Source organism: Varroa jacobsoni, unplaced genomic scaffold (genome assembly GCF_002532875.2).
Source record: "Varroa jacobsoni isolate VJ856 unplaced genomic scaffold, vjacob_1.0 scaffold_1340, whole genome shotgun sequence".
NCBI classification, from domain to species: Eukaryota; Metazoa; Arthropoda; class Arachnida; order Mesostigmata; family Varroidae; genus Varroa; species Varroa jacobsoni.
Window position 1 is genome coordinate 124,890 of NW_019214242.1, and position 11,088 is coordinate 135,977.

The 11,088-nt window shown below is 43.0% G+C and overlaps 1 protein-coding gene across 3 annotated transcripts in view; it reads left to right on the forward strand.

Moving 5' to 3' along the window:
• Positions 1-2,311, forward strand: part of MICU1 (Mitochondrial calcium uptake 1) — an 8,341-nt gene extending 6,030 nt beyond the window's left edge. For all 3 annotated transcript variants that reach the window (XM_022848297.2, XM_022848298.2, XM_086971907.1), the window contains exons 7-9: positions 121-240; positions 604-823; positions 1,125-2,311. In XM_022848297.2, coding sequence (XP_022704032.1) covers positions 121-240; positions 604-823; positions 1,125-1,303 — 519 coding nt within the window. In that variant the 3' untranslated portion in view covers positions 1,304-2,311. The remainder of the gene's footprint in view (positions 1-120; positions 241-603; positions 824-1,124) is intronic.
• The last annotated feature ends 8,777 nt before the right edge of the window (positions 2,312-11,088 follow it).

Genomic DNA, 11,088 nt, shown 5'->3' on the forward strand with positions numbered 1-11,088 from the left:
TTCGGCGCCGACGCACCTTGCCTGCACTTACCGCACATGGGCTAGCTTATAATAATAATCGTTGAGTTGGAGTAATGATATCAAATAAATGGTACCATAATGTCCTTTTGTTCATCACAGTTTTTACGGCATGACCCAGTTGACGGAAAGATCCCAGAATGGGAATTTGCCGAGTTGCTGGTCGCCTATGCTGGTCTGAATGACAAAAAAAAGAATCGGATGCTTAAACGAATTAAAAAGGTAAGTAGGGCAAATTTGTCTTGTATATTAGATTTTTGCGGATGTAGGGGGCACTTTGCAGAAAGCATGTCTGCCTTAATTTTAAAGAACTGAACGAACATTGCTTAGCTGGATAAGCTACGTTACTATATGAGCATATAATTGTATTACTCTCGTTTTTCTTCGTAACTAACTAGTAAAATTGGTTGTACATGGGGAGATATCCGATACGAAATTTTCGTTATTTATTTAATCGGTACCCATAGAGGTTAATATTTATCATGCTTTCTTTTGGCTCATAGATTGCGAGTCGCTAACCATCGTTTTTAGCAGATTAGAACTGTGGGCGTATTTTAACGCTGGTGTAATTTTTTGTCATGGCAGCTGTTCAAGGAGTCGTCACAGGGTATCACGCTATTTGACTACCTTCAGTTCTTCCACTTTCTGAATAATATTACTGAAGTGGACACAGCCCTGACTTTCTACCATATAGCAGGAGCCTCGATTGATCCGCCTACGTTGAAACACGTTGCGCAGACGGTAGCACACGTCGAACTAAGTGATCACGTGGTAAACGTGCTCTTTGCCCTCTTCGACGAAAACAGTACGTGTATACGAATGCTCTACGCAACATAATCACTATAGGAGTCATTGACTATAAGCGTCTAGGTCGGACGTGTATATAAAGTAAGATTTTTTTTTTGTATGATTTGCCGTACATCGATCCTGCGTTGCGAACTCTTGTTTCTGAGGGTATGATTGTTCTTATCATCATCGTCATTATTATAGCTATTTTGGCGCTGGAATCACATTATGCCTCATGTGACCTAGATACTTTTATTCCTTATCATGTGCCCTGACGTATCTTTTTGATCCTCTGGACTTATTGCCTACCTGGATTTCAGTGGACGGTCAGCTTAGCAACAGAGAATTTGTCTCAGTAATGAAGGAACGGTTGCATCGAGGACTGGAAAAGCCCAAGGACACCGGATTTGTTAAACTACTCTCATCAGTGGTTAAATGTGGTCGGCTAAAGAAAGCCTCACCGCCCTCCAGGGCAGAGTCAGTTCAGTCAACAAAATAGGATTAACAGGGAACTAATTAACTCACAGTGAAGGAAAGCTCTTTGCTCAAGGGAAAGGAACGGACGTATGAACACCCATTATGAAACATGCCAAATCATCATTCCTACCGATATCATTTCTTGTATCATTTTTAAAACTATGGTTTTGTCTTAAAAATCCACCGCTCGATAAAGTTATTCCATTTAATTTCGAAATAATTCCTACGTTCACTTGATTGTTAAAATCATCACCGTGTGCGTATCATGTATGTGCAACACGCCGATACTGGAATCGTTGACTTAGTTCTTTACTAATTCGCGTCAACTTGCTAAGTGGTGGATAAAAATAACTATTATCAAGTGATATTATCATATTATTATTTATATGCATTGTTATATGTATATATATCTTATTATCATATTATCAGGTCATAAGCTACGGTTTATTTCGACCGGCTGACAAGTGCTTCGTACTGTTACCTCTAATAATTTACAACTATAAGACAGCAATGGATCGTGGGGTATCTTAGCCTATCTAGAAAATAATTAGCTATTCCGTTTATATGCTTTAATGTCAATGTGTGCTTTCGACATTCGGAGGGTACAGGTCTACCAGAGCGATGATGTCGAATCCATATTGCGTGAATTAAAATAAAGAGCTTGCCAAAGTTGATCAAAGACTGCCCTGATCCTTGTCAAACGAACGTACGTAACAAGGACAGCGTTACGGAGTGTTTTTCAAGCCCGTTATAAACAAGGATGGGTTTTATTAGAATTATAATTGTCAGTGCTATCTTATATAAACTATAATATGCGGTGATACAAATGAATGAAGAGGACGTATTTGGTCAAATGAACAGCCATCAAGAGGGAGCGAGAACAAATAGTTGTAGCTGACTTTAGGGCTAAAAAAGGAAACCTCATCCAGATGTTTGCAAGGCCTAGTAATCATCAGGTATTGTGTCTGACCAAGATGAAAATTGCTCTTGATATATATAGTGAATAAAGTGTGGTGTATTTCCATGAAAATGTTTTCTGTTCTTACTGATGCAAGGTTCTGCTTAAAATACCATGCAATGCTCGCGAATGAAAATCTGCGAGACAACTGTTTAAGCGTCAGATATAATACGCAATCCATCGTTATACCGCTTAGTATAATAACATAAATAAATATTCCGCCAATTTTTATCGATTCCTTTTTATCAGATGCAGCGAATAAAATAGGCGTTTTACGGGGGGAAAATAGAAAAACCGCACGCGTGTATATTTTGCGCCCTCAAGTCGTTCAGGCTTTAAAGGGTAGAGGCTTTCCGGACGCTAACAAGCTTCCGAACGTCTACCGGATAACTGCCTAAGGCACCGGACCAGGACGTGGGCGAAGGCCAAGATGAACAAAAGTAAGAACTTTTGGAGCGTTAATGGTGAACTATATCTGGTTTATAGGTTTTTGTGGGCGATGGTTGACCGTGGGGCCATTGGTTAATAGCTTTACAAATCAGTTTTCGCGTTTTTACGTACTTATATACATAACCATCGGATTTTCTAAAACATGTTGTAATCAGACACATTATTTTTATTATTATTGTCGTTGACGGATGGTTGCAGCGGGTACAAGAACAGGATTAAGTTATTTACCGTATGCGGCCAAAGACGAAAAACCTCTGAGAATGAGCTATAATTGGAGCCAGGCAATTAAAACCGCATAATACCTTCGAGCCGTTCCTTGTTGTAGTTGAACTTGAATGAGTCAAACATAAACATTTAATCATACTCTGTAGCAGTAAAATATAAAAAGTGGAGACGGCTTCACGGAAACCGCACAGCCAGTCACCAAACGACATAGCATATAAGTGCTCCACAAGTGTGTCTTGAGGTAAATTGCCGCCTTCAACATGCAACGGTGGCTTGTTTAAGATACATTATCCTAATATAGTCAAGATATTTAGAAGAGGCTTGAGGTACACAGTCATTTGTTTGTTAATTCTAGGGTAACAAATCATATTGGAACACGTATTATGCTGAAGATAAAGGTCACAATGTAACCGAAAACGACTTCATGTCCGCTCTCTTTAAGTAAAACATGTAGATATTTCTTAGATATTCAATCATTTTTAAGTGTCATTATATCTAAGAGACCATATTAGAGCTTTTAATACTAAAGCCATTCTCAAATGATATAGAACATAAAAAATCGAAATTGCGGGTTTTTTTTTTCATATAAGCCCCTTTTTCTCCCTATCAGTTTCTTTTACTATCGGCCAGATTACAGACTCTCACAGCCGAGTCGCATCATCTACATCTGTCGTTCGATGCCTACAAAAAGATCCACGACGAAAAGACCGAACTCTCTCTGTTGGTGTCTACCACTCTCTCAGTCGCTCTCGCCCTCTCTCAGACAGCCTTCTCCCCAGATCCGAAGATTGAGCGGGACAACAACCGCGGGCTGCTCATCCGCGGGTAGCTTAGGTGTTCGTCTTCCTCGTCTCGGGTCTTCGCGCTGTTGTGCTTCTCGCATGCTAGCGATGGTAGAATAGTAGGCCGACTGACAGAAGAGCTCCATGTGCCCCAGGCGGCGTCTGTTCAGTTGTTACTTAGTGAGTGCTTTTGGCTAGGCAGTGGTTATGGGACGCAGTCGCTCGTAAGAAGTGTTGCTGGTACTACTGCTATTTGCCGCGGCGCTCCGGAGTGCTGTGCGGTATTGTGGCGCTGACGAACGGGTGACAGAAACCAACTCGTCCAGTCTCTGATTTGTACGATGGGTCGGTGGGTCCGATCCGTTTTCGGAGCGCAAAGGCTGAATTGGCGCCGCAACAGTCAGTCGGAATAGCGGTGATTCTTAACGGGAAATTTAACTAGCTGAAATTAAACAGAAAATACGTTGGAAGGCTATCATCGCAACGGAACGAGTTAAACTACATTTGTTGAGTATTGAGATAGTTACACGGTAGACGCTCTGATGACGTGATGCAAACTCTGAACTATTGCAGAAGGCCGAAGCGGACGTGTGGCACAGTGGTGAAGCCCAAGTAAGATTTACTTACAGGTGAAGAAGTTCAGTTTCTGACAACGCGTGACGAAAACCACTCGTCTTGAATGTGTCTCTAGGAAACTGCCACCTTAAGCCAACGTGATTAGCGGATATATTCTTGCTTAGAACAGTCTGTGTACTTGTATTATACGGAACAATTACAAATTGAAACTGCGAAAAAGGATACTAGCAACGGATTAATGACAACGGCTTTCGTGCTTACTGGACTCGTCGTTTGGAGGTAAAGTTTAGTTAATATATTGTTTGTCCACCCCCCTGTGGAGATCTGCCACTATTTAGCAAATGCACAAAATACAGTACGAACAGTGAATCGATGCCAATGTACAACGTGTCTCACGCTACAGGTCAAGGTTATTCATTTATTTTCTTCAATGATGTCAAGCTAGATGTTTCCGCCATCGGCTAGACGATGCACCTGACAGCGAGTCAAAGAGGCAGCTTCGTTAGCCGAGATCCGACCCTTTCAACCTTTCAGAAGGGGAAAAACATAAAATATTCGAATTGCTCTAGTAACAGAATGTTCGAGAGCATCATAGCTAGCTTGTTCCTATGAAATCTTTTTACATTCACATGGTGAGGTTAACTAATTGGGTCTGAATGGAGCTGGCGCCCAAACGAATAGCTTTGTGTTCCGATCTTCATGAACGATCCAGATGAAGTCAGAACACGAAAAGCGGCCTCTAAGTGCTCCTCGTTTTGGATGTCTGATCGATATCCTTCTACAACAGTGGCAGTAGTATCATAAGCTCTCTGTTAGAGCAGGCATCGATCTCAAGTTACAATGGGAATGCAATATCTTCATCAGTAAAAGCATGCATGAATTCGAGCTCTCCGCACGAAAACGTTGTGATTTCTAAAAAAATCAAAGTCCTTATCCCGTGGTCCAAAAACAAGCTTTATCTAATTTTAGCTGTGCGAGTGACCTTATTTGTTTAATTTATTAGCAAGAAAAGGTATTCTTGTGTGAACATCGGTCCAAAAACCGCCAAATGCCAAAAAACCGATTGTTAACTTTAGAGCTGATATTGACTTTATATTTTACAACCTTGCTGTAATCGTAGAAACGTGTTATGTAGTCATGCGTTAGAGCATTATGCCAATATAATCAAAGGGATAACTTTCAAAGAGTTCTCTTACCAAAGTATGCAGTTAGCATATGACTTATTCTTATTTCAGAATTTGCGATAACTTCTCAAGCTGAACGAGGGTATTTATTCTAACTCACTACGATACAAAGGAACCAACTACCTTTGAAAAGCGACAGTCAAGCATTGGTTTTGCCGCCCCTTGCTAAATCTCGAAGTTTCGATACGCTTTTAAGAAACCAAAAACTGCCTCCGTTCAGTGAACTTTGCTACACGTATTTCTGTGTTGAAAAGCAGGTTCTATGGTTTACTTAATGAATTACTACTTCACTGAATCAGTTTGTTGCTTAACCGTTTTCTTCTCATCTAAATAACTATCTCAGGCCTGTGTCACATTTTCCGCTAGCAGAAAGTATTTTACCTTGGAGTCATTGGTTGCATCGAAAAAAAAAGCAAATTTTCCGTAGGAATATTGGAGCGTCAATGTATGTCGCGACATCGCGCTGATCATCTAGTTTGACCACTTCTCTTATTTGAACAGAATCGACGACACATGTTTAGAGAATTCGTGTAAAGATGTTTGTTTATCACGAATGGTTTCGCATCTTAATGAGACGTTTTTATCCGCTACGACTCGTCGCGATTCCAGTAAAATGGATACTAACAAGATTTTTTTTTTATTAACATGCCAGTTCTATGAGTAGCTCGGTATCAGATCTGCTCACAACGTATCAATGTAGATCATTTATGGAAAGCACGGCGACATCTGGTCAATTTCGTCCACGGCGAAGCACGCTCTGTGTCAAATAGCCGAAGGACGGCACACAAGAAAGAACAAAGACACCGAGACTTAATGGGGACACTGCCAAAATGGCAACGTATCATACTATATTGTATTTTTCTTAATTTTTTGCTTCATTGTATCGTAAAAGAATCATCAGGAAATCGGTGTTGCCAGAACCTATACAATGAATCTCAATCTCTTTATAATAAATTTGCTTCATCTCACTTCTATGACGCATTTGTTTATTTTTCGAAATAATTCCTGAACACATTGATCTATAGTTTGTGTTTCAGAACACATAGCGAATTAACAAACGAGACGCGCTAACAGAAACCATACACTACATAGTTCTGCGTGTTATTTTGGCGTGTTTATTATAGATGTTACCTGTAGATGACGTACTCTAAAGCACTTGAGTGTTTGTGAAAGGCGTAAACTGGGTAATTCATGCACGTACCTTTAAATGCGTTGCCATGGTGAACATAACCGTTCAGCCGTTGGCAAACGGCTTAAAACTTTCATATCGTTCCATAAAGCTAGAAGTCCAGCCAGGCTCACAGAGAAAGAAATATATCTAGTACTTTATATCAACGCTAACACTACAAGTCAATGGAAGGCCATTCTTTGCGGGTTTCGGCGGGGGACTGAAATAAGCCCAGTTATGCTGTAAACCTTCTCCCGGATGGCCTTCGTAAAAGTTCGTCTCAAAGTGAACTGCGAGTTGAAAAACAAAGACAAAAAATACTTGTGTTTATGTGTGGACTCGTTTGAAGTTTGCTTAATATGCCTATCGGTAGTATTTGCCTGTCAATTTGCAAAATTTGCTAAAGATTCTGTAATAGTTTCATCTATTGTAATATTATTTTCTTTTGATGTTCTACTCTGCTGGCAGACTGAACTGATTGAAAGCCTTCAATCTGAACCTTAACTACCTTTACCGTCTTTAATGGAAGATATTATCCAGAGATAAAAAGAAATTACTTATACACAGTCTCTGGCAGCTTCTGGCAGAATTTCTGTGTATTATATTGCATTTTTGCGAAGCGGCTCATTGGCCTCCATAAATCAGTGACTATGGCCAGCTACCGTTGAGACCGGTCACGTCACCCCCAAAGGAATTCGAAGCTCGCCTCGTCCTGTCTACCGCGCCGGTTTTCTGCGCAGCCGAACTTTGTAACTGGACAGAAAAAGTTTTCTGTACGACGTAGCATTTCTCTACTTTTCGCGCTTTGCTTCGTTGTCGCCATTTTTTCTCATGCAATCGCTCTGGTGCCACCGTATACGACGTAATAGTTCCGTTTCTTTCTTCTGTGCTTCTGGTATTAAGAGCTTTCTCAAAGAGGGTCAGAACCAAAAATGTGTATGACGTGCGATTTCGCTAACCAATACTAGCTAGTCATTGCAACTAGCTCACCCACTATCGTGTCCGAGAAAAACCAATTGTCGGATTTCCTCCGTTCAAAAAAGACTATCGCCGTTTTCTCGAGTCGGTCGGTTTCTTAGCGCCTCAGATTCTCCTCTTCTTCACCCCTCTTAACCTCGAAAATGGCGTATCTACAATGAATCGATACATGCACATTGCTTAACAACAACTGCGACAACAGCGATAAAGACATCCACATCGGTAAACTCCTTTAAGCCGGCCCGTAGTAACCATCTGGCTTGTTGATGGTCTGAAAAACCTGCCAGATTGCTTAACATCTTACATACCACCCCGTCCTACCAATCACTCTGACTACGCCTGCGTTACCAACCCGCCTTTAATGATGCGACCTGAAATCGCCTAATTATCCTATTAGTTGCTTCTGTCTGGTCTACAAATCTATTGGCTGACGATAAACACACATCTACTACATGTAGAAATTTAATGAAGAAACAAAAATGAAAGGTCTGTGATAGACGACAGTTTCTGCTGCTGCTGCTGCTGGTGCTGTTTCAAACAGTTGAGAACTTTTATTTTGGAAAATATCTATAGTAGAAGATGGAATTGTTTGATGCATTTTACTGTTGTCTGGTAGTGATTCGAGGGCCTACATTGAGTCCTTGCTACCTGGCTGCCTTTTGTGCGAGAGATCACGGTAGTACGCAGAGAAAAAGAAACGAAAAAAAAACGTAAGTTGACCTCCCTCAGTTCGGCAGGTCTCTCATAGTTGTTATTGGTCGTTTGTCCGTCATGAAGTTTCCCTTCAGATCAACAAAAGAAGAGCTTCTTTTTCTCTCTGCTGCGCTCTGTGTGGATCCGTGAGTGAGGGGCACCTATATATGTACATGTATTTGCTGCCATCAAGCTGTGTTGTATTAGAGGCTCTGTTTTCCTATGCTATCGTATAGGTACAGTGCCGTAAGAAGAATGCTTTGTTCGATCGAACATCAACACGTATCTTCCCTTTGCTTAGTGCGATTTCACTATGGACGCTATTTTACTCTTGCCCCGGCGACTAACTATTCCTTAGTCGAAATTGAATCCCCACTGCCGCTGCCGACGCTGCTTCAAGGACTCTCTGAACAGTCGTAGTAGGTAAGAAACAACCTAGATCATTGGTCCTTCTTTGTTTGTCAAGGAACTCCGTAGTTGGTGGCGACAAAATAGCAAGCGTATCAAAGGCAGCCTACGGGTGGATCGTTCCTCATGCAGCATGTCCCTCGGTAGCAGCATACAGAGAATGCGCACCAGTTCCTCTGTAGTTTCGGTACGAATTTTAGCTGAGGCTAACATGGCCACGCGGTCCGCTTCGACGTTCTTTGCTCCGGATGTCTCCGAAGCACGAAACGTAGGGCGGGGAGAGTTGGTTATATCTCAGCGGCCGCACAAACAGCAGCTACTGCTGAAGCTGAAGGAGATCTCGTCGCTCACTAGCGAGCGCGAGGCTAGATACTAGGGACGGACAGCAGCAACAATCTTTGCGGAGGCCCTACTGAATGCCTTCCTTCTGATTTTAATGCCGAGGTATGGATCTGCTGCAGTTGCTTCTTCCTTTACGCTATGTGAAGCTTCGTCATCTCCAGCCGTACGCCTGCCCCCCCCCCCCCCTCCGGGGTATGGTCTCTTCGTTGGTCTTTGCTTCTACTGAAAACTCAGGCTGTGAAAAAATAGAAGAGGACCAAATTGCGGTAGCAACAACCGCTTATATCCTACACCCAGCCTATACATACTTAGGCAGCAAAGCAAACGCAAACGAGTAACTGAGAAGGATCAAGCAGACCCAGCCGATCATCGCTTCAAAAGACTTTCAAGGGCTGTGCCTGCTGAAGACGACTGTCGGTTCGTCTATATTTCTCAAGCGTTTTCGAGCTGCTGTTTGCCGCTAACGTTGTAGACGGTGTTAACCTAAGCAAGAGGAAAGCGCCATGCTGTAGAGCAGCGGTGATTAGCAGCAATAGCGACGCTGCCGTCAAGAGCATCAACAACAGCTGCAACAGTCAACGGACAGAGCTGCCTTTACTCCTGTTGCTATAGCAGCACGGCAGCGCGAACGATTCGAATGGTCGTCGGGCCAGGTACGTTCGGTTGATTTGACGGAGTTAAAGATTCGCCGGCCGTCGCTATACGCGCAATCGTATAACAACATACACACACACACACACACACAAGTAAATCCAGATAGGTACACATGCTAACTTGTACATAGGGACACCCTCACTGACACAGAGGCCAGCGCAGGACTCGGTCGAATAGGTCCAGGTAGCTGGTACTTGCGGGTGCTCGCACTGCTGCCCGCCTTCGGATAGCCTCGAGTGTTGAACAAGACAGCGATCGACTGCGGAGAAAGCCGCTAGTCCTCTGGCTTAGCGAGTCAGGGGCTGGCCGTTGGCTGATCTTCGGTGCTGCTGCTGCTGCCTGTTGAGAAAGCCGAATCATCGAAAGAGGCTGTGCTGCTAAATTGCTCGCACGTTGTTCGCCCTATCGGTCGGGTGCTGCTCGGCGTTGAGTAGAGAAACGACGAGAAAGATCTAGGGATGGCCGTAATGATTATGGTGGTGCTGATGATGACTGTGATGGAAACGATGACGAAGACGATGACGAAGAATGGGCTGTAGCTTCTGCTCATCGAAGAGATAGATAAGTAGGCTGGTAGGCAAGCAGGTATTCGGCAACCGCAGCGACAACGAATTTGGCTGCAAAGAGAAACTTTGCGTGTGGTGACTGTCGCCAGCTTACGAAAGACTGTCTCGACCCCAGCCAGCTACGCCTGCGGCTGGGCTGGGTTCGGTCAGTCACGGTACAGCTAGAGCAGTAGATCTGTGAAGGTATGTTGGTTGATTCACTTTTCGCCAACGAGATAGGCTTCGGTACTGACTCGGCTTGGTTCATAACTAGATCCGATTGCAAACTGATCAGACTAAGTTGGGCTGAGTTCAGAAGGAAGATCACGGGTGGACACCAGCGTACACAGCTATACACAACTTGGACGAGTCTGTTTTATTCTCTTGAGCAAAAGACTTTTATCGATGCAGAAAAGGACGAAAGAGCGGGGTAACTTCTCGACTCGTTCATTGAAACATAGCGACTATATCTATCGATGTATTGATAAATCACGCCGATAGAGCTGCGGCAAACAACTTTAACTGAAACTAAGCGAAGGCACGCAGTCGACAAATAAGAAAAGAGATGGGAATAAAGAGAAATGGCAGAACGGGAATCTGGGTTGGGGAAATAGTCGTTACATAGTGCTATTTTGTATGCATGAGAGAACACGTTCAATGTATAGTCGATCAGGATTGCCGGAGTTATAGGTCGATTTTGTGCGGCACCTAGTTACTAAGTGACCCATGCATGCTGTCCTCTTTGCCACCCTTGAACCGGAATATAAAACGGCCGGTGTAGTCTGTCCATTTTCCAAATGAGTGCATTTCAAGAGGCAACTATGCACGTCTTTCGTGTTTGTTT